Source organism: Branchiostoma belcheri, unplaced genomic scaffold (assembly GCF_001625305.1).
Source record: "Branchiostoma belcheri isolate BF01 breed outbred unplaced genomic scaffold, Haploidv18h27 scaffold2, whole genome shotgun sequence".
NCBI lineage: Eukaryota > Metazoa > Chordata > Leptocardii > Amphioxiformes > Branchiostomatidae > Branchiostoma > Branchiostoma belcheri.
Genome location: NW_017803490.1, coordinates 3,405,816 through 3,427,349, shown reverse-complemented (window position 1 = coordinate 3,427,349; position 21,534 = coordinate 3,405,816). Strand labels below are relative to the sequence as shown.

The 21,534-nt window shown below is 39.4% G+C and overlaps 4 protein-coding genes across 7 annotated transcripts in view; 3 read left to right on the top strand and 1 right to left on the bottom strand.

Moving 5' to 3' along the window:
• Positions 1-49: 49 nt before the first annotated feature.
• Positions 50-5,146, top strand: LOC109468588 (methyltransferase-like protein 25). Its single transcript, XM_019766894.1, has 10 exons — positions 50-247; positions 627-833; positions 1,200-1,280; positions 1,586-1,691; positions 2,149-2,439; positions 3,080-3,224; positions 3,389-3,474; positions 3,850-3,957; positions 4,289-4,386; positions 4,851-5,146. Exons 1-10 carry the CDS (start codon positions 50-52, stop codon positions 5,001-5,003), a joined length of 1,473 nt encoding a protein of 490 aa, XP_019622453.1. The 3' UTR covers positions 5,004-5,146.
• Positions 5,147-6,014: 868 nt separating this feature from the next.
• LOC109468667 lies at positions 6,015-7,989 on the top strand. Its single transcript, XM_019766989.1, has 3 exons — positions 6,015-6,278; positions 6,721-6,892; positions 7,504-7,989. The coding sequence occupies exons 1-3, from the start codon at positions 6,129-6,131 to the stop codon at positions 7,986-7,988; spliced, it is 807 nt and encodes a 268-aa protein (XP_019622548.1). The 5' UTR covers positions 6,015-6,128; the 3' UTR covers position 7,989.
• Positions 7,990-8,859: 870 nt separating this feature from the next.
• LOC109468598 (high mobility group protein 20A-like) lies at positions 8,860-13,664 on the bottom strand. 4 transcript variants are annotated; one of them, XM_019766907.1, is made up of 10 exons: positions 13,535-13,664; positions 12,697-12,840; positions 12,413-12,492; positions 12,138-12,208; positions 11,522-11,743; positions 11,016-11,133; positions 10,640-10,744; positions 10,265-10,483; positions 9,516-9,672; positions 8,860-9,297 (listed from the first exon to the last, which is right to left on the bottom strand). In XM_019766907.1, exons 2-10 carry the CDS (start codon positions 12,837-12,839, stop codon positions 9,285-9,287), a joined length of 1,128 nt encoding a protein of 375 aa, XP_019622466.1. In that variant the 5' UTR covers position 12,840; positions 13,535-13,664; the 3' UTR covers positions 8,860-9,284. The 4 variants fall into 4 exon arrangements, with proteins under 4 accessions (XP_019622466.1, XP_019622468.1, XP_019622467.1 ...); XM_019766909.1 differs by having other exon boundaries at positions 9,516-9,654; XM_019766908.1 differs by having other exon boundaries at positions 10,268-10,483.
• A 425-nt stretch (positions 13,665-14,089) lies between these two features.
• The window catches only part of LOC109468559 (pseudopodium-enriched atypical kinase 1-like), a 28,175-nt gene continuing 20,730 nt past the window's right edge, over positions 14,090-21,534 (top strand). Inside the window, exon 1 of the mRNA XM_019766812.1 lies at positions 14,090-14,199. The gene's annotated coding sequence lies outside the window, so the exon portion shown is untranslated. The remainder of the gene's footprint in view (positions 14,200-21,534) is intronic.

Below are 21,534 nucleotides of genomic sequence, written 5' to 3'. Positions count from 1 at the left end.
TGGTATCGCCATAAAGGTCACCGGAAGCTACAACCTTTGACCCCGAGAAATGTGCCAAAACAAAGTAGCGAAGGACTTCATGGCGAATTTTGGCGATTTTTGCTTTATTTCTCCACGTTACAAGGACACTGGGACCGGAGAGTATGTGGAAAGGATGTGCAGGCTCCTCGCTGAGCACGAATGGGTCTACAACTTCCAACTGACTCGTTTTTTCGTCGAGAAAATTTGGGAGAAAATCCCGGAAGAGGTGTGGCACATCATCTGTGTTACAGTTAGAGTCTTAGACAGTACAGCATGCTACGTTGAATTAGCAACATCGTGTCAAAAGTAAAAAAAATTCTTATTGAATGTCTTAAAAAATTCTTATTGGCAGGAACACCCGGCTGATAATATTGTTTGGTTTTTCTTTTAATGCCCATGATCATGATAATGATCATATATAATATGGCATACTCATTTTCACCTGAGCGAAGTGAGGAAAGTCGTGTAAAGTGCCTTTTCCAAGGAAACAAGGTTGGTATTAATAAACATGCATATGGTAGGATTTGAACCCGGAACCTCCTGGTTTTGAGCCAAATGCTCTGCCGTTTAATATAAAACTTTGAACTTTCTCTGCATATGTCTAGTGGAGAAAACCTCTACTATCCCTCTCTACTGATGACCTAAACCACCTGCCCAGTGGACGCACAAAAGATGATTGGCCAACCTCTCTGAGGGCCTTTGTCAAGGATGCTGCGTCCCTGGCGTTACCAAGGCAACAGTCACATGACCTAGTTGCCATGGAGATCAACAAGGATGTAGCAAGGGGCATGACACCGAAGAAAGAACATGAGGTTTGTTTTCCAACTGTTTTCCAATTAAAGTCAGACAAACTTGAAAAAAAGCAAAAAGGAGATTCGCCATTACGTCTGCACACAAGGGTATTAAATGCCTCCTAAATTAAACCCAAGTAAAGAAGTAATTTACAGGGTTTTTACTATTAGAAAATAATTATCTGCACTCTCGCATCAATTATTTGAAGGAGACGAGACAGTGGAGTGGGCTTGGTAAAAGTTTACTGCTGTGAACATAAGAATCCACCATTATTCTCCCTATTTTCCAATAATGGAAAGTAAAAATAAACAAGAAGTCCTAGAAATCATATATATTTATATGATTCCTAGGACTTCCTTTTTAACACCTTGCCATGTTCTTTTCAGGTTTCTTATCTGGCATCTGTAGTAAGAGACTCATGCAGTAGGACATCATGCAGCAGTGTTATAGACATAGGCTCAGGACTGGTAAGTAGCAAGTATCGTGGCTCAGACATTGCTTAAACTTTTTGCTTTGCTTTGATGTTGTATGAGAAAATTGATTTGGGTTATACTTGATTAATTGTCATTTAGTTTCTGCAGCAGAATACTACAGGAAATGATTAGATTAGACCTTTCTGTTGTTCAGTTGTGAGTTTACATAGGAGAGACATAACAGGTTAGCCACATGCATGGACTGCAGTGATGGATAAAGTCACTAGGTGGAGCTTCTGTGCAGTACATTTGTACCATCTTACTTTATTTTGCAAGACTTCTCTGCTGGTTTGTTTCAGGGTTACCTGGGACAGGTGTTACACCACCAGTGTGGGCTGCAGGTGGTTGGTGTGGAGGCGCAGGCCAGCCATGTGCATGGGGCGCAGAGACGGATCAAATCACAAGGTGGCGCTGCTGCACTGTGCAAACTTTCTTCACACCAACTGTGACAAAACCTGCATCTTCAAAATGTGGTGTTCCTGGGAATAACTACATGTCATTTGCATGAAGGAATGAACTGCATTTTTATTTCTGATCAATATTTGCCTTAGTTAGAATAAGATATCACCTTTATTTTTCCACATAATATTTTAGTATGAGAAGACGTGGTGTAAGCCATGTATCATATTTCATTACTGAAATAATACAAGTGCAAGCTATTGTTTCCCAAGTGATATTGATAATTAGACTCTGTACGTCTAGATAAGTTTTTAGATTTGGTTGGACTCCAATCATGTAACGGTATGTTTGTATACTTTGTCTGACATCTTCCCTCATGACCTCAATGAAAAGCAGCTAGCAGGCCAATTGAGTATCCCACAAATAGACAATGTCAAACAAACAGTTTTGTTTTCTGATGCAGGCAGAGACATGGACACGCAAATCCAGACAGTGAACCTCAAACTTGACGACACCTCAAGTAGCATCCACGACCTTGAACTCCTCATCAGTTCCCTACAACAGCCAGCTTCACAAGACCAAGGTCAAACTGATGTTTGTAACAGAAACAATGGAAGAAGAGATGGCACATGTATGGTGGGACTGCACTGTTGTGGGGACCTGTGTCCAACCATGTTAAAGATGTTCACATCGGTGGAGAGACTGAGCTGTTTGGTGTGTGTCAGCTGCTGTTATCATGGGATGAGTATAACAGGTAGGTAGCCTGTTTAGACGTAATACTCAGTAGACTGACCCAGTCACAATTCAGAGAAAACCTGAGGAAGACCAGAGTGACTGGTCGAAAGCTCTAGTTGAGAACATTTCCCTTTTGTGTTGGAACAAAGGTTTTACCTCTAAACATGTAACTACCAACACAGATAAACTTTCATGATAGGTATGTAGCCTGTGTTACACAATCTCTTGCTGTCAGGGGCTGATTCGGCCTAGCTCCTTACTGATAGCTTGTGGCTCTTCTAACTTGAAAGAACCATTACGATTCCCAAAACTACCAATAAGAGCTCACTTGTAGCCAGAAGTAAACTAACACACTCTTTCACCAATCGGCTCCTTAACAGTAATAACAGAATCATAAAACTCGCAATCCACTCAGACATATCATCCACCAGTCACTACTGGGATCACTATATCGGCCTAGTCTACCGGTAAGGCCCTTCTCGTTTGTATATGTACCGAACCCTACCGTTTTTACTATGTGTGCACTTTGTTATCTTAATTGTTTGTCTACTATGGGCCAATTGCACCTGAAATAAAGAATAAAGAAGGATGAATGAAAAGAAGCAACAAAAAATCAAGATAATGATTGTTGATGACCATCTGATGATTTTACATTTCAGAGCCTGACAGTCGACCATCTTGCTTCACAAACTTCCCCCTGAGCTGTACAGTGAGAGAGACGTTAAAGAAAGTTGGAACAGAATTTCCTGACTGGCAGCTGAATGTGTTTGCTATGAGACTAGCAGCACAGGAAACCCAGGCCAGGTGAGCTTCAACTTCTGCCACTGTCTCCCAGGAAATAATAGTATAGAGACAATGCAATTTTCCTATTTGATACAAATCTAAGAGTCCTAACTATTAACATGTACATTTTGAAATTTGAAAAGTAACTGTTAGAATTCAAACTAACCAATCGTGTTGATTTTTAGATGGGCATGTCAAACCCATGAGGACCACCAGTTCCACACCAGGAGTGTAGCGTACAGGGCAGTTCTTGAACATGTGGTGACCACAGGTAAACCATACGTGTGTTTTAGAAATCTAGTAGTTTTTGATGAGTTTGTGCTGGGGTATAACTCTACTAGAGCAATGTAACAGTTTGCAAACAAATGTCAATCTTTACGTGTATTCATTCAATTTAGCTTTTGGATGGATCTTACATGACATGTCCTTGGTGCTGAATACTGCTTCGGATTAATTTTATGTATTTCTAGGCATTTTTATGAGGCTTTCTTCTTTGTACTTTTGTACTCTTTTTTCACAGCATACTGTATTTGATACTGCCCTGCAAATTATACTGTCTTGCCACCGCCAAAAGATCTGCTTTTTGGCATGTTTGTTGTTATTTTTATTGTTGTTCTAAAGAATTTTTCTTTGTTTCACACTTGAGGTGGCAAAGGGATTCAGAAACTGAAGAGGAAGGTTACAAGAAAAGATGCTTTCCAGTCCTTCCCTGCATACCGTGAGGCAATATTTGGCAGACTTACACTTCATTCAGGTACAGGTATACAGTATGTTGAGCTAAATCTTGATATCATTGTGAAGAGACATTATAAAGAGATTAAAATATTCTCAACACACACAATTTTTTGTACTCTCATATTATTGTGAAATGATGCATTTTTAAAAAGTAAAAGTAGTTTAGCAAAAGAGATTTCCTCATGTTTCATGCTACAAAATTGTTCATTTTAAAATTTTCTGTATGTTTCTCAGACCAAAATTTGCCACAATATATAAGACCTCTCTCCCCTTTGTCTTGAATTGCTTTGTTCATTCTGGAAAGGTGTTGGCTATGATAATATTTTTACATTCCTTTTTACTTATTCCAGATGAAAAGACTACAGAAGACTGGGAGAACTACAATGATGCTTTGCAGCAGTCACATGACCAATGGGAAAAATTCTTCCCCTACATAGAAGTCATCACAGTAAGTAGAGAGCTAGGCTGAATAGAAATAAAACTTTTTAACATTCACCAATGTAATCCTTATTGTTATGATTGCTATTCTCAATATTCAATTCTTTGGACTAATCTTCTCAACCCAATCTACAAGACCATGACAAGACAAAGTGTATTGGTGTAATTCTAGTTCTTCATTCATAGATCTGTATCTGATACCAGAACTATCGTAGACTGGAACTCGTTGCCACCAAGCACAGTTGGGGCATCATTACTAGAAAGCTTTAGACAACTCCTGCAATTAAATGTGCAAAGATTGAGTGTAGCAAGTCGTTCGGTGTGATATGGCTAGCTGCCGCCGCGCCGCGTGCCTGCGAAGCTGGTGTGTTATGCGGAAGGGCGGTTATATCAGCTATACCGATACAGATACAGATAGAGGCACCAATAGAATGTGAAACTTCAATTTCTGTCTTGTTTTTGTTTTTGTTTCAGGCTTTACAAGTCCTTCTCCAGCCAGTTCTGGAGACTCTGGTGACAGTGGACAGGTGTCTGTATCTACAGGAGCAGGGGCTGAAGACTAAAGTCAGCCCCATATTCGACGACAGAATCTCACCACGAAACTTAGCAATAATTGCAGAGAGATGACAGGAAAAAACTCTGAGTCTGACACACTCGATGAGAGACATTTAGACAAAAAGGAGAGAAAATACCTTAGTACCTGACTGCTAGTATTATCCTTTGATAGTATACATCTTTTTAACCTTCTTCCTGCTGCCTAACCGCCTAGCCAATAAAGAATCGGTTGCCAAATAGCTACTTCAACATCCTGAGCGTTAAACGATGTGACCATGTAAATAAAAAGTATTTTTAGATTTCAACAATTGTTTTTTTTATTTCTCATACAGTAACTGTATTATGAGATAGATTTGAAGTGGGGTCCATTTTTTAAATAAATGATGAAACAAAATGCAATAGTATGCAACAAGAAATTTTCATCTGTATGTTTAGGAAAAACAACAATTTAACATTAAGTGCTGATGGTTTAGTACCAGGATTATCTAGTCTTTTGGACATGTGTCTTAATGTCTCATGCCAGCAAAAGTTAACAAACCAGCAGTTTTACCACGATCTGCCACCTGAGACCAAGAAAATACAACAGTGCAAAATGAAACTGGCTGGTCACTGCTCTAGAAATTCCAGCTAGAATCCTGCATCACCTCTGGTTCTTTGGGAGCCTACTGCAAAGGGAAAAAGAAGTAGATGGAGACCCAAAGTCACCTACTTAGACAACCAGCGATGTGACACTGACCTGCATGATACTAACGAATTGCAAAGGGCCATGGAAGACCAAGTGTTACAGAGGAAACTTTCTGGACTGGTGAGTTGTAAGTTGGACATGGTGAGTCACCTAGGAGCAGATGAAAGCCTATAGCTAGAGGTCCATGGAGGCTAGGCCTTCAAGATTAAAGAAGTTGCTCCAGACACGGCCCTCCTTGTTTCAGCGCGGGTAAGTTTCCAGAGTTGGGTACGAGTTGTGTTGTTTTTATGTCGTCACTAAGGTGCCGCTTAGAAACGGTGCCTGGAAACTTCGTTGCCCGGGTAGCATGTGCCGTTCTAAAGAACGCGTGTCTTCAAAAGACGCTGTTTGTTCCACAACACACCGTGCTAACACTCGTTCAGCACCACGGACAGTGCCCTTTTATACATTCTGTGCGTATAGAAGGATCCCAGGCCACAAACGATAGCTATACAGGCAGACAGATCTCACCAATGGCGCTAACCGGTTCACGGTTCGCCAGAACCGCGGCAGATTTAAATTGGGACTACCTCGATAACCTTATTAACGATATTGACGGACAGACGTCACGAATACTGAAGAAGGAGAGACGGAAGTTAGCTGAACGGGTGGAGGCACTCAAGGTACAAATGACGTAGCAGATAAATGCTCCAAGCAGATAAATGGTTGGTTGGGGATTATTTTGACGATTTACACTTAAATGCTTTTTGTTCGTCTTTCAGGTGATGTAACTTAGTGTGGACGTACGTTTAACTGTGTTTTCTTCTACACGAACTACAATACGCATACGGTAAAATACAGACATACACTTGCACTGGTTGTAAAGATCCACTCGTTGTACAAGAGTTTCAAATTACAAATCACTTCTAAACAAACGCTATGGTGTTTAAAAGATCGCATTTACACATTTTATAGGGTGGAAATAGGTTATTTAGTTGATGTTAAAAGCTTTTACAACAATACTGTACACCTAGCATATATACATGTATAAGTGGCAATAGCTATAGAATCTGTCTATAGAGACACCAGCAGAGAATAAACTTGATCATGATCCCATACATCCAGCATGGTCTGGACGCTGCCATCACCAGCACCAGAATCCAGGTGTACAAGTTAGAAGACGACTGTCCACAGAGACGGGCCTTACAGAGGAGCATAGACTTCCTGGAGTCTCTCAGGCGAGGCTCCGTCAGGGTGAGAACGAGAGCGGTCCTGGGATCGAGATCGGGCAAAAAAGGTGAATAGTTCTATATGGATTTCATTGACAGAGTACAGAGGGGACTTGGATTGAATCCATTAAAAAAGGATCCACAATCTCCAAACTGAGATCGATCGAAATAGAACTGCGAGTGGCTCCACTTTTGAGGTCCAGCCCAGAAGAGAACAAGAAGTAGCAATATGTACTTCAGGTACATATATATACCAGAGTTATCAACCAACGGATTCAAAAATCATTCTTTCCTAAAACTATCGCAGAGTGGAACTCGCTGTCACCAAGTACAGTAGGGACATTATCATTAGATAGCTTTAAACAATGTTTAGAGTTAGATGTTTAAGGGTTTTAGGTGTATCGGTGTGATGTAGCCAGCTGCCGCTGCGCCGCGTGCCTGCGAAGCTGGTGCGTTACGCCGAGGGGCGGTTATACCGGCTATAACGATACAGATACAGATTTTTTTCTAATTCGTCACATGCCCCTTTCATTTGGGTTTTCAATGGCGCTTGTATCAATCAATGTGGCAGAAATAAATGTCGAACGAATGCATTTCTATTTGTTGATATCGACATTTTATGCGACGACATAGGCACATTTCTCTTTCTTGACGGCAATTTTCTTTTACATTCTTCCAGGTAAGGCTCGAAAGTCTACGCCATCCAAAGAACGACGATCGATGTCTCGAAAGCGTACGAAGAAACGTTCATCTGATATGTCTCCTAGAAACGGGCGTAGACATGCAATACCGAAACGCTCCCCAAGAAAGAAAAGAAACTCTTCTGTAGACGTCAGTGCTTGTGTCACATCAAGTTCGGACTGCAGTAACGACAGTTCATACAGAGGTGACCTCATCTTACGAATCCCCAAAAGTCGAATCACTTCGGGCATTTTTGGCTTTGAATCGGGTGATTTCATCGAAAAGCCGACTCCTGTTGGGAAAAAGTCGCAAAATCCCACAAACGCATCAGTGAAAAGGGTACGAAAGTCGTCCTTTTCGTCCGTTTTTGAGGAGCCGGAACCGCAGAAGAGAGAAAGACCACCAGGAGTTTACCAGTTACGAAAAGTGGTTTCAAGTGGGCATGTCTGTACAAAATGTCTTGGATGTAACGGTAAACATTAGTCACAGAAAGCATACAAATAAAGTTGTTGGTGGAACCGCGTAACATTTAGTATTTTGATGATGAATTTAACCTTCATATAAACATCAAAGTTTTGATCATATCTATTCAATAAAGTCTGAGATTTGTTTTCTAAGTGTAATTTCTTATTTTTGAGTCCTTTATGTTATTCAGTAATCTCCAAGCAGAATTCAGTGTAGCCTCTCCCAGGCTTTGGGAGGCGACTGGAAAGAGTAGAGATATAACATGCCAATGCATTGGAGTTGGTCCGCTCCAAAGTAGTTTGCCGCTCCGGAACCCCTGTTACATTGTAGCTAGCGACATTAGGGAGCGGGCGAATACTACGGAGGATGGCACAGCCTCGTTCATATGTAAAGGCTTAAAGAAATTCTGCAGGGCAGCAATTGGGGTAGCAGAGTGGATTGGGAATTGGGAGGATTCCAAACACAGAACAAGAAAGGAGTCAAAAGCATGGTTTGTTTGTCCATTTAATGAACGTAACTCTAGTTGTTGAGCCCAGTTTACAATGCACTACCTAAAGTCTCCATGTTTTCTACTAGTGTATCTACATTACAGCATCCAAGGATGCTTTCAACAGATTCGTGAGGAGCAAATCTTTTTTTTAAAAGAATGATAACAAAAATGATAAAGTACTAGTAGAACTCTTAACTCCTAGTGACAGCTTCAGCATTAGTTAGGTAACATAACCTATGAGATGGCATTGCTATTTCCACTTATGCTTAACATAAACCTTTATACAAATACAAAATCTGTAGTGACCGCTCCAAGGATTCAATGGTCAGAGAAGACAGGATTTTAATGCTCGAGTCAATGGAAAAAAAAATAATTACAGGACAGTGGAAAAAAAAAAGTGGACATAATGGCCATATAGGCCTTATACACAGGGTGGTCACTTCCACTTGTACAGGTTTGACTGTAGGTATACTTCTGTTGACCCTAAGGAATATTTGACAAAGTAAAAGGTAAAGGTATAGTTGGTTGCATCTCATACTGAGAATTTTAATGCAAAACAAAGCATTCGAGCATATCAAATTGCCCTACAAAGTGTGGAGAGATTTTACATTACTTACCAGTAAAAAATGTTTTATTCCCATCAAATTTCAATAGAACGTTGCCCTCTTCCATAATAGGAAGTTACAGTGGCAAAAGACTTGTTACAACTATTTTTCTCCTTCCACAGTGCTCATTTTGGTCCTTGGGAATGACAAAGTTTGTGAGCAGTATTTGCCAGTTGGTGATCACATGTACACCTTCTCCACTGTCCCTGTGGCTGCTTGCTATAGTTTCTCCCTGAAAAAAGAAAGAGATAAACATGAAAAAACTGCCATCTAGTGAGCCTGAGAAGATTTGCATCCTCGCAGGCTCGCTACTGTTCAGGACTTGTAACTAGTAACTAACTTGTAAATTTTGCAAAATGCATCTGCTAAAAGTTGTGCATACTACCTGTCTGCACAACTACGTAGTAAAGGAAACAACATTTTTTTCCTAGGCTCTACGGCCTAACTCACCCCTGATAGTCTAGTCGCCCCACCACCTCCCGTACTTGCTGGATGAGGCTCTCGTGTTGTTGGGGGTTCTCCAGGATCATGTTGTGTAGTTTGGCCATGTAGCCGTCGATGGTCTCCAGGGTTGGCACCTCTCCGCTTCCTGAGGGGAAAGAGGCCACTGGGTGACCGAAGGTGTCTTGAATTATGTAAGGAAGAGTTGTACATAGGGCTAACCAACTCTTCACGGTTCTATAGACTGGGAGGTATAACTGATGAATGCATGGATGGAGGGATGAGCGAACAAGTAAGTGAATGAATGAGTGACAGAATAAACTAGGAAAGAAATTACTGACTACTTGGGAGTGTTAGCTTTTTTTCTTCTCTTTTTTTCTTAGGTTCCTCCAAAGACAGAACACATTGGCACAATTGATTTGGGAGGTGTACAATTAACAATGGTTGAGCTTTTTTGGGGGGTCAGTTGGTGAGCTGTGAGCCTGACAGTGGAAAAGAGGAGACTAGACTAACAGTAGCAGGTGAAAGGGTAGAAAAGCATGATAAATTTGTGCCCTAAGATTCAGATGTCTAGCTGTAGTCCAGTCTAACCATGACATCCTTTGTTCTAAGGGAGCAACAGTTGGACAAAAGCTAGCAAGCTGAATCTCAGGCTACAAATGTTACACTCAGGATGCATAGCATGTAAGTTGATGTAACAGACAGCAATCTTTAAAGATTTTAAGACTTGACCGAGACCAGCACTAAGACACACTTACTACCTGGTAGCGGTAAGCTACTGAAGTTTTGATACAGGGTGTTCCTCAGGGCGTCCAGGTGTTGCTGTAGGGCCAGGTTGTTGTTTTTCTGTTGCATGGCTTCCACTTCCAGCTTCTCTATAGCTGTTTTCATGTTCTCTATGTGCTTCTGTAGAATGGCGTTCTGTTCCTCGTATTCTGTGTTGGATTTCCTCAACTGTCTCAGCTCTACTTCTCTCGCTGAAGAGGCAGAGGGGTGATTATTATCTTTAACCACAACTTATTTCAAAAGGAAAAGAGGCACATTACATAAATTGATGTTCATCATCTTTCTTTGGCAAAACAGAACAGGTTTTTGCTAAATACACTTCCACAGGACAGATAAAGGAAATGTACCTTTATTGTGGTCCAGAAACTCCTCTGTGAAGATAGGCACGTCAAACGTTGGGACCTCGTCTTCTTTGTCATCCTGCTCTCCGTTAACTGCACCTGTGTCATCATCTGGTGGCAAAAAAGAAGGTTAGTTCTTAAACAAGAAACCTACAGGAAAATGGTGTTGTACAGTACTCTTCAGTGTTGATATAGGAGACTCCTTTGTACAAAACAGCAAACCAGAAGCTCTTTTGCAGCCTAACCCCTTTACAACTCAAAAACTGAATAAAACAAATACAATACATGAAAATGACACAAGCTAGTTTCATTTTCCTTAAAAAAATATGAATATGAGAACCAAAATGAAGAACGAAGTTTTTGAAGAAACAGTAAAGCCAACCTTTTTTCTTTTTCTCTTGCTGTTTTTTCTGGAAGAGTTTGTAGGCCTCTGTCTGCTGATATTCTTCCAACTCCTTCATGTACCTCTCTTTGTCTTTTTCTGCCTCATCTAAGTATTGCTGGAACAAATGCAAATAAAACAATTAGACATGTACAGTAGTAACAACAATACATCAAACTAGATATATATAGGTAATATTTGCAAAGCAAATGCAAAATGTTTACCTTCGCATATGGTCTGCTGTTAATTCTTACTCAAATACATTCACATACATGGTGACAGGAGTTTAAATCCCTACTACTGTACAATGAAATTGCAACATTATGCAACCCAACAGTTACCATGGTGAGAGACAGTCTGGTTCAGGTCATTGACAAGGTCAGAGGTCACTGTTTGGAGAAGAAGAAGAAACTGAGCAAAAACAATCTGTTTTCCTTTGGTAAACATAAAAATGTGAAGCCCCTAACAATATCTTAATGACTGATTGAGTGAGAAATTCTCCCCACCTGTTTCTCGTGTGGCGCCAGTTTGCTCCACTCGTTGCCTAACATCCTGGTTATCTCGGGAAACGGCACGTTGGGATTGTCCTGGCGCATCTTTTCTCGCCTCTCGTTCAGGAAACGGACATAACCAGTCAGCGGGGCCTTGGGCGCGTTCACGTCCTTCGTGACTCGTTTTCTCTTCTTCCCCTTCGGCCATCCGCCTTTCTTCTTCACTGGTTGGGGTTGCTAGAAATAAACAGAAGTCAATGGTTAATTATTACAAAGTAAAAACAAATTCCAAGTCCACTCCAAGTCCACTTAAATCCTTTTATTTCAAATATAATTTGCTTTTAATTTCGTATCTTGCTCACGGCACAACCGATTGTGCCACCGCTGTTAAGGTGAATAAAGTTCAAAGTTTAAATTACAGATGTTAAAGTTTTGAAACTCTTTTGACTAAAATTACCTCAATTTTTCTCTTCCTTTTTCAATTTTACATATTGGAGACATGAAAGATTATATTTCTTTTGCAGTAATATTGGCTTTTCCAAAGTAGATATCAATACCTGATAATAATGTCTATTTTAAGACAAATCAATTCATTGATTCAATGACATGTGTATCCTTAAGATAATCCTACCTCTTCTTTCTGCCCCTCTTGTACTGCTGTGCCAGTGTTGTCTGCTCCTCCTTCATTCTGCAACAGTTCAACTGAAAAAAAGATTTGGACAAAACCGTAAGCAATATAAACTTGCATCCACATAACTAGTTGCCATACACTGTGATGTACCTGTGACGGTGTTATCCCTTCTGAAAACTAAACAACATGACAGCTTATGTTCTAAGTATCATGATACTGTACAAATAAACCACATGTCCAAAATCTTGATACCGGTAAATGTATTCCAAACCTACCTTGTGAAAGATCTGTCACATACTCAGGGTTGCTCAACGTTTGGCCACGACCAGAGAAATTTGGTCCATCACCTGTGAAACTAAACAAAGCAAAACAACATTTAAAACATGTCAGAGATGAAGTTTTAATATCTTTCAACATTCCTATTCCATTGCATTGTTGTCATTTTTGCATGTAACTAATGTCTTGGAAAGAGATGTCTACAGCCACTATGCGTCAGTTAACTTCATGCACCCATTAATGATTGGTTAATTGATTGATTAATTGATTACATAATGCTCACCTTGCATCTACTGTTAAGTCATTACTCTCCTTGGAAACTTCATCGTCAATTCCCTCAAAGTTGAGCAGGCCGGTGTGCAGGGCGGTGGACGATCCGGAATTAGGGAGGAGGCCCTGGGACGAGTTCGAATCACCCAGATCCATCCTGAAACAAACAGAGATATAATAAATGGTCTATTGGTCAATAATAAATGGTTTATTTGGTCAAACATTACCCATGCAATCGCAGCCTTTTATAGCATTACAAAATGCATAATGCACAGGTTTACAAAATACATAATGCACATGATACATTTAACATATTTTCTCCACACACTTTTGTGGAACTGTTGCAAAGGTCTGTGCAGCTGCCAGAGATGGCAGACTTCAACCCATAACCCAGACTGCTTTGCAAGTCCCACAGCCAAAAATGTCTTTTACTATATACTGTAACTTTCTCCTATGGAAAAATTACACTATGAGAAACTGACGAAACAAAACTAAATTTGCTGACGGGATTATGTAAATCTGGTCTGTTTACTGCTATTTGATCACGTGACACAACAAACATGGGGAGGGCGTCCGATCTGGTTTGAAAATAGGCTTTATACTTTACGGCATCAAGAACGGATAACGCTACCTGAAAACGTACAAGTGATTAAGAGACAGAAATCTTGTGATATCTGGTGAATTTATCTTCTCGATTTCAATGGCTCAACGAGGCGCGGTTTAGCTTGAGGGGGATTGCCCCAGAAAAAAACGCGCAACATTCACAATGACTTTTCAATGGATTATCTTCCAAAGGATCATCAGATTTTCAGCAGACGTTGCATAAAAATGACGTCTGGCATAGCACTTACCTTTTTCTTGAATTTCTAGTATGATTTCACCGCCGATTTTGCAGGAACAAAGGTTATTTTTCACACTTTCGACTTGGAATCATCACTACCAAAATGGCGCAACCGAGTTTGTTAGTAAAGATAGGTTCTTATTGGAGCGCAGCCAGATTCGAATGTTATTCACTACATAAAAAGTTATAAAACTGCATTTATCTCACTTTTTTAGCATGTATACAAATTAAAGATGAAATCTTGATATTTTGTTAAGGTCAAAGTAAATTTAGCAAGTTACATTTAAAGTTAGTGTTTCAGTAATGTAGCGACGAACAAGAAGCCAGTTGTGTATTACTCAGTGCTACCGTAACAATAGCACACAGTTTGTACTTGTAGCAATTCGGCCAAAAACAAGATTCAACATTTCTTTTAACCTATTTTACACTTTATTATTAGCAATTCAAACATATGTCAGTTCTCATCATGGCTTTTGTACAATCTTAAATGCATTTTTGTTCAATACAAGCACGTTTTTTAAGAATACGAATCATGCTCGTATGATGTAGCTATGGTTACTCTCGTACACAATATTTCAGCCTGCCGGAGTTTGACATATCGATCCGGCGCGGCGACCTTCTCCGCTATGTTTTCCGCTAGATCTCCGGGAGCTTTCCCGCTCTAACGCGTACTGGGTAAGTACAAGCTTGTACTTCTTTCACTTACAGAACCTGTATGATTCTCACGCTTATTACTCGCTCCGTTGGGCGAGTTTGGGGAACAGAATTTCAGGGAGTCGTCTGCTGTCAGTAGTCGGGAAAACCTTCATATTTTCAGCCCTCCCCAGTTTTTTGGTAGTCGTGTGTCGACTGCAATATTTGGGATTTTTCTGTGTCGTGTGTTGAAAAACAACAGCTAACACACTTCTTACAACATTAGTTTTACAGGTTTTAAGAAATCTTACACTTGTGTATCTGTTAGAAATATGCCTGTGTTATTCGAAGGACGGGGGCGATCTGTCGACACCCATGTACCGTGTCGTCTGTTTTTTCCCGTCGGTAGTTGCAGTTCCCCAGCCCCGTCCGCTAACCCGTCCTTTTCCCCTTGCAGGACACACGGGCTTTTCAACATTTCAAAGCCCCATACAGGACGTAATAGTGCCACATGGCTTCCTCTAGTTATCGATCCTTTCCGATCGTTATTTTACTGGAATTTTTTATATTACTGCCACTGTTTACAAATGATCATCAGCGCTGACAGTTTACAATGTCCAAAATATGCTGTTAATATTTTTTCATACCCCGATTCCTTTTCAAAAATTAAGACAAGAGATATTTTTGCTTGTTTGTTGAATTTTTCGGTAGCATTTCATTTCTATTTTTTCTACAAGCTTGTTTATTTTTGTGGACATCAAACAAAAAATAACATTTCTCAACAAAGCCGACCCTCTTCTCAAATATCATTAATGATAAGCTGGCATTTTCCTCATATCTGTCAACAATGTCGGCCAGTCTATTGTTTCTATTTTAGTCTACATAAATGGTAAGAGTACGTGCTATGGTGAGAGCTTTTTTTCCTTGCAGCTGGTGCATTGAATATCAGGTGTCATTTGTTGCATAGTTTCTCCCCCTCTTTTTATGTTGAGAGAGATTACTTTACAATGAGTTCCGGGCCCAACAATTACACGCCAAGTTGTGGTCTATAGAAAAGAGCGGACGGAGGAGAAAAGAGAAAAGGACCGAGAACAAACCAGGCGCACGCCACCGCATCCCGTTTCGCGACCATTTCATTCAGCTTTAAGCTTAGCTTTGAATTTGACTTTGCATAATAAAGAGCAAAGGAGCAAAATATGAATGGGAAGAATCATGTTTTATTCAGGAATTATTTTGGACCTGTCAGTGATAACTGATTGAATGGCTATGTTTTTGCAGTGATATCAGAGAGAAAATGCTTTGTTGACATGAACAAAGCTGATATACTATCATATAGTACTGTACATGTATCCTATACTTAAGGTAGCAAAATTGGAGTTTGAAAAGAATATGTTTGTTACATATTGAAATTGAATGGATATATGATATTCATGAAGATATAAAAAGTAAGACACATTGTGTAACATGACTGATACATCAACTTAAAATCATGTGTTTTAATATAGCAGCTTTTTTTTTAATGATTACACCATGTACATGTGCTGTATAAGATCATAGCTCCTAAGACTAGTAGTAAGAGTTCACAAGATCATGCATGGAGTTCTGGTTACAAGATTAAAGTTCCTGATTTGTCCATCAGAAACACAGAAATCTGTACCTACAGGGTTACATAAACAGACTGACTCATGTTGTCAGGGGGGTGCTAAGTGTAAGTAAAGAGGAAATGGGTGTTTGCTGTACACAGGAACGTTGACAACTGCTGTAGATCATTAGGTAAGGGTCACCGTTACAGCAGGAGGTTAGATCCATAAAGTGTCAGGATTAGGCAAATGTTACGAGGTGTAAACTAGGATCCAGGGTTTTGCCAACAGTGTAAACTGGGCCTTGGACTCTGAAAGAGGAAAATCCTGTAAATGTATAGAGATGTGTACAGCTGCCATGCATCGATGTCTGATAATACCATCATCATAATGACGATACCCACAAAATGTGACAGATAATTGATTATTTATGATATATACCATAGGATTTATATGCTTGAAATGTGTACGAGTTACCAACTATAATTTCTATCTGATGTTGCAGTGAAAAATTCAAGCAAACAAGACTAAAAGAGTTTTTTAATTTTCCAACCGAACATCTGCTTGGAAATTGTATTTACGATAGACACTTGCAATTTGGGAGAAAGCTGCCAGGGGCTTGCCTCACCTTGGCATGGCTAGTGCCCCCCTGAGGTTAGCTACATGTATGCAGCTTTCGAGTGTCCTGTCCTTGCATACATGTAATGCTATTAGCCTGAGTTTTGATCAAGCCATGTCCTATGTTTATGTGATTATGGCTGGGTCTGTAATTGAATTATCCTTATCTAGCCTCAGGGATGACACAGCCAATAAGAAACAGGTCACAGGGTTAGGACCATACCAATTTTACAGGGGGAGGCACGTGAAAACAGCTAAAAACTGTTCTTAAGAGATTCCAAGATGTAAAACAAAACATATCTTGTTGACAAAGTTTTGAAAGGTCCTTGATGATGTTTTTCTACTGTGAAAACCAGAGAGAAAATCCTGCATGTGTTGTTTTAGATCTATAAATATACATGTAATAGCTAGCATATGTATTATGTAACGTTACACATGTATGAAATTGAAAAAGAGCAACTTTCTATATTTCCAGCAGAGACCTAAGAATAGAATGATCCCAGTGTTCTCTTTGCCCACCTGTCAGTTGTTATGAACAGGTGCATCGCCTGTGTTCAGTTGTTGTGTCCTGTATGTAAGGACAGACAGGGAGTCTAGTCAGAAACATGGTAGACAGAGGTGAGAGAATAGCCAGGTATTCAGTCTATTCCCTCTAACAAGACTGTAACAATGATTCTATTGTTATCCATTTTATATTTTTTCATTCAATGCCAGGCAGGTTTAATAACACAGTTCTTAAAATACTCATTTCCTTCTTTCTCCATCTTTCTCTCTTTCTTGACATCTTCCTTACCTCCTCTCTCTTTCTGTCCTTCTCTTTCTCTCCCCCCCCACCAGGGACGTCCTTGCATTACTGAATATATCCTTGGTACTATTGATTTTGATAAGGTAATCTAATTACATGATAAGAATCTATTTAGGCATTCCCTCTCATTATCAGGACTAGATTTTATCATCTCTGTTATGATAAGATTATGTCAGACATGGACCCAATCAACAGTTGCAATAGCTGTAAAACTGACTTGATTCCACAGGGGATTTTGGGGGGCAAAGATTTCTCAATGTACAAATTGTAATTTCTTGGAAAACCTTGTTACCAAGCTGTTTTTGTGACTGAAGTAGCTAGAATAGATCAGTTTCCAAGTTGCCAGGTTTTGTCTAAATAATTTTGTACTGTGCAAATATGCTTTGTCCAAGTGCTTTACCTCCTTCTTGGAACAGCTGCAATTTTTTGTTTGCTCTAAAATTGTTTTGTCACCAGCAGTTATCAATTGAGTTTATGAATTTTCAGTCAGCCACTGATTTCAAATCTAACTGCCCAAGTAACATCGAATCAGAAAGCAATACTTCTTCATAGACTGACTACCTTACAGTCAGTTACAGTCTCCAAGCAGATGTTGGGGTGGAAAATTGTGATGTTTGCTAGAAAAATGGAGAAGCTAGAAAACATCACGATTTTCTAACCCACATCTGCTTTAAGATTATACACTACAGGTACTTCTAACTTTTAGAAGATAGGGAACAACATACAATAAACCAAACTTGATCATAGTGAATGCGTGAGTGATGCTTGTAGTTGTACAATACCCCTGAGATGTAAGAGTAACGTGATGCCAAATTAGCAAGAAGCTAAGAAGATGGCTAAGTGTACTCACAGGTGGCCCTCACTACTACTGTAAATCTGAAAATATTCTTTCTCGCTTCATGTTTGCAGTTTTCACAGTGACTTATCACACCACAATTTTTCAAACATACATGTATGTTCTGTCTTGCATTGCACTACTACAATTGTAAACTAAATTAGTAAAAAGAACTCCTTTTCCCGACAATAAAGTCTTCGCAAACGTACCTGAATTTACAGTATGGAGTAGACCATGAAATCACCTTTATTAGGGTGAGACCTTTTCTGAGTGGGAATGTTTACCTGTTACCACGGAGATTAAGAAGTAAACTGCATTCCTTAGGCTGTCCCAAAGGAAACACACAGGAAGACTCTGAAAGCTCTTTGAGATGCTAATTCTGGATTAAGTTAAGCTCTGGATTAGCCGGTTTGATATAAGTTCTTGGAGTGTGTTCCTAACTTTCTAAGGCAAAAAAACATAATTACCGTAATTTTGAAGGAACAGTTTTTTTTAGGTCCAATAGCTTTCATATAAAAATCCCCCTTGAAGAAAGATAGATTTCCTGAAATCGAATTGACCAAGAGCTTTTTAAAGCCTCTGTTATGTTAAAGTAGTAACTGCTCATCATCATCTTCAGTTGTAAGAGTTAAACTGCTAACTGTGTCTTTTATTTAGAAAGCTAATTTTCTTGTCACCCACACAAACCTATGTATTAAGGGGTAACCCAGTGATCCATACTTTCCTATCTGTTATCCCTAATTTCTCGTGCTTGTTTCTAAAAAGCGTTTTTGCCCTGGGGGTAAGGTAAATGTGCGCTCGCCATGCGCCCAGACACTGGCAGGAAACCGTATTGTAATCCGACAGGTGATCCTAGGGGTAAAAATAGCCATTTCCTGTTCAGTCAGGAGTGTGCTGTGCTGAGTACTTGTTTGCTGGACCAGTTCCGGACTTGTAAAATGTTTAGGCCCAAGTCCAAAAAAAACCTAAAAGTCAAGAACCAATTCTGGACTTACTACAAAAAAGCCCATGTCATATACAAGAAAAAGAACATAAATGTATCAGGAAATTGCATTTCTTTTTCTGCAATGTAATTATGATTCTTTCTATGTAGGCTGTTTTCTTTTAGATTACGGATTACATGTTGTTACAATCATGCACACGTCAACTTTTTTTGCAGATGTCCCAGGTATTTTCATCCCTGCATATACATGTACAATACAACAGTGTTTGGTACCATGGTATACTAGTATTACAGTAAGATGTGTAACCAGTTATTTAGACCCAGCTGGATATTGTGAGAACACTGGCAGGTGAAAAATTGATTTTCCTCAACAAGCTTTCTGGACGCAAATAACACAGTAGTTACCAGGTTGGTTACAGACATAGCCAGGGGGTTAAATGTAGGTTTCCGGTTTGTAAACACAAAGATCAGCTTAATTACCTCACACCTGTTATACTAATAGCATCACAAATATTATTAAAAGTTTCTCACTAAAATAGAGTTTAAGAAAACAATTATATTTTTTGTAGACAACTGTTTAGAATTGTGATACAATAGAAACATTTAGGTCCCTCCGAAAATGGTATAGTCCTGTACACCCCTCCATTCCAACATGGTACGGCCCAGTCTGACACAGCTCTATCCACCTGTTCCTATGGCCATGGTTTATCTCAGTCTCAGCTGATAAGCCAAGTTTTCCCACACTGCTGTTGTATAAAAAGGGCTTTTGTGGCTTAGCAGTCAAAGTCACTGGATGTTCTGCTGAGCTTGGGAAGTAACTCGGTAACCTTGAACTCTACAAGACAGAAGCTGTCTTTATTTTACAAATTTAAGGTAAGAAAACTGTTTCTTTCATGGTTGAGGCAGCTGATTTTTTGCCCATAGTTATTAAAATGATACATATACTTGCAAATCGAGATAAGTACATGTACTAAAGTCAGTGACTATAGTCTGCCATTTAATGCATTTTATTCCCATGTATGTGTAGACAGTTGCAAATTTGAGACTTTCTATGTTGTAAACAATGTATTCTTGCTTAGGCATAAGGGTGTGCTTGTTAGATGGCAGAATTAGATTTGCATTGTATGGTGTTTGCTGGTTCAAAGTCTAACTACGGTTCCCAGAATCCCTACGGATTGCCTAGAATCCACCGAATGCAAACATGAACATTTCTGACAACCTTGTGGTATCCTGGTATGTTTATAAGGCCTTTAGCATTCACCAAATTTTGGGGGATAGATCTTTAACTCTATTGAACTGGCGTTTTACCTCATAAATTTCTTGCCTACGCAATCTAAGCTTAGAGTTAGACAAGATAGGTCAGATGGTATACATTTTGTACATGTATAAGGGGCTATCTTACAAAGTCATTATCAGTAACATATGGAAATGTCATTTTGGTTATCTGAAGTTCTCATTCCAAAGTTCTCCCACTGGGAAAGGTTATAATGTCAGAGTTTTTAATGGAATGTCAACTCTTGACTTTCAAAACACTGGCAGGGGGATTAACTTGTCAAGAGTGACCTGTGACATTTCAGTGACTTCCCAAAAAATTCTTAACATTGAGGGTCTGTATGGGGTATCCTGGCAACACTTAACAGGAATTTTAGGATTGACAATTATTCACAGAATAAGGCATGCAGACCCTCAATGTTCTATTCATGTCTCCTTTCCTTACCTTTGTGTAAGATATACTTTATCATTTGTGTAATCTTCTTGCAAAGAAAACATACAGATAAGTTACCTAGTAGTTAAGAGTCATTGCACGAGAAAACCAGGCAGAGGTCGGAAGATGGGGGTCGGCCAAATCGGCTCATACTTTGTATGTGAGATAGGTATGAGGAACTATTAACAGCCATATAGTTAAAACCCTCCAGCTATTTTTCGTTATGGAGTTCTGGGACCCCCCTCTGAGACCCTCAAAAATCTAACAATTTATGGCTGAAAATCACTGAAATTACAATGCACACCACGGTAATTCTGATAATGATATGAACATGGAGTTTCTTTTGTCACATAGCATGGGTCTTCTACTTTTACAAAACAAAAATTGAAGATGCAACATTGAAGTTAAAAGGGTATACTAGGGGGTTACCAGAACCAATGAAAACAGAATTTTCATCTTTCTAAATTTTAGTCATTTTTATGTAGCTTTTTCTCCGTGACGCGGCAAATCTGATAAACGGTTTTACCGTTGCTGGAAAGAGGAACATCTGCTGATTCAAAAACAAGTGTCGTTTAATTGGGCCACGCATAACGCGGGCCGTGAACGAAGGGTCTTTATGGGGGTTTTCCAGGTTTTGGACCATAATAAATTAGCTAACAACGTCTCTTTACGGGGTAAATCATGGACATTTTTGGTGCAGCTGCATGGGATCAATGAACAATTGTTGAAAAATGCTAAAAATAATTAGAAATATTCGTTGGGGCTCCACATGGGGGATACAAGGATACCTAAAAAGCAAATTTAAACTGATTTTACACAATTTATTACATTTCATTTCTAATTTCCATTTGTAACTATCTTTCAAAATTAATTTTGTGCATTCACTTTGTG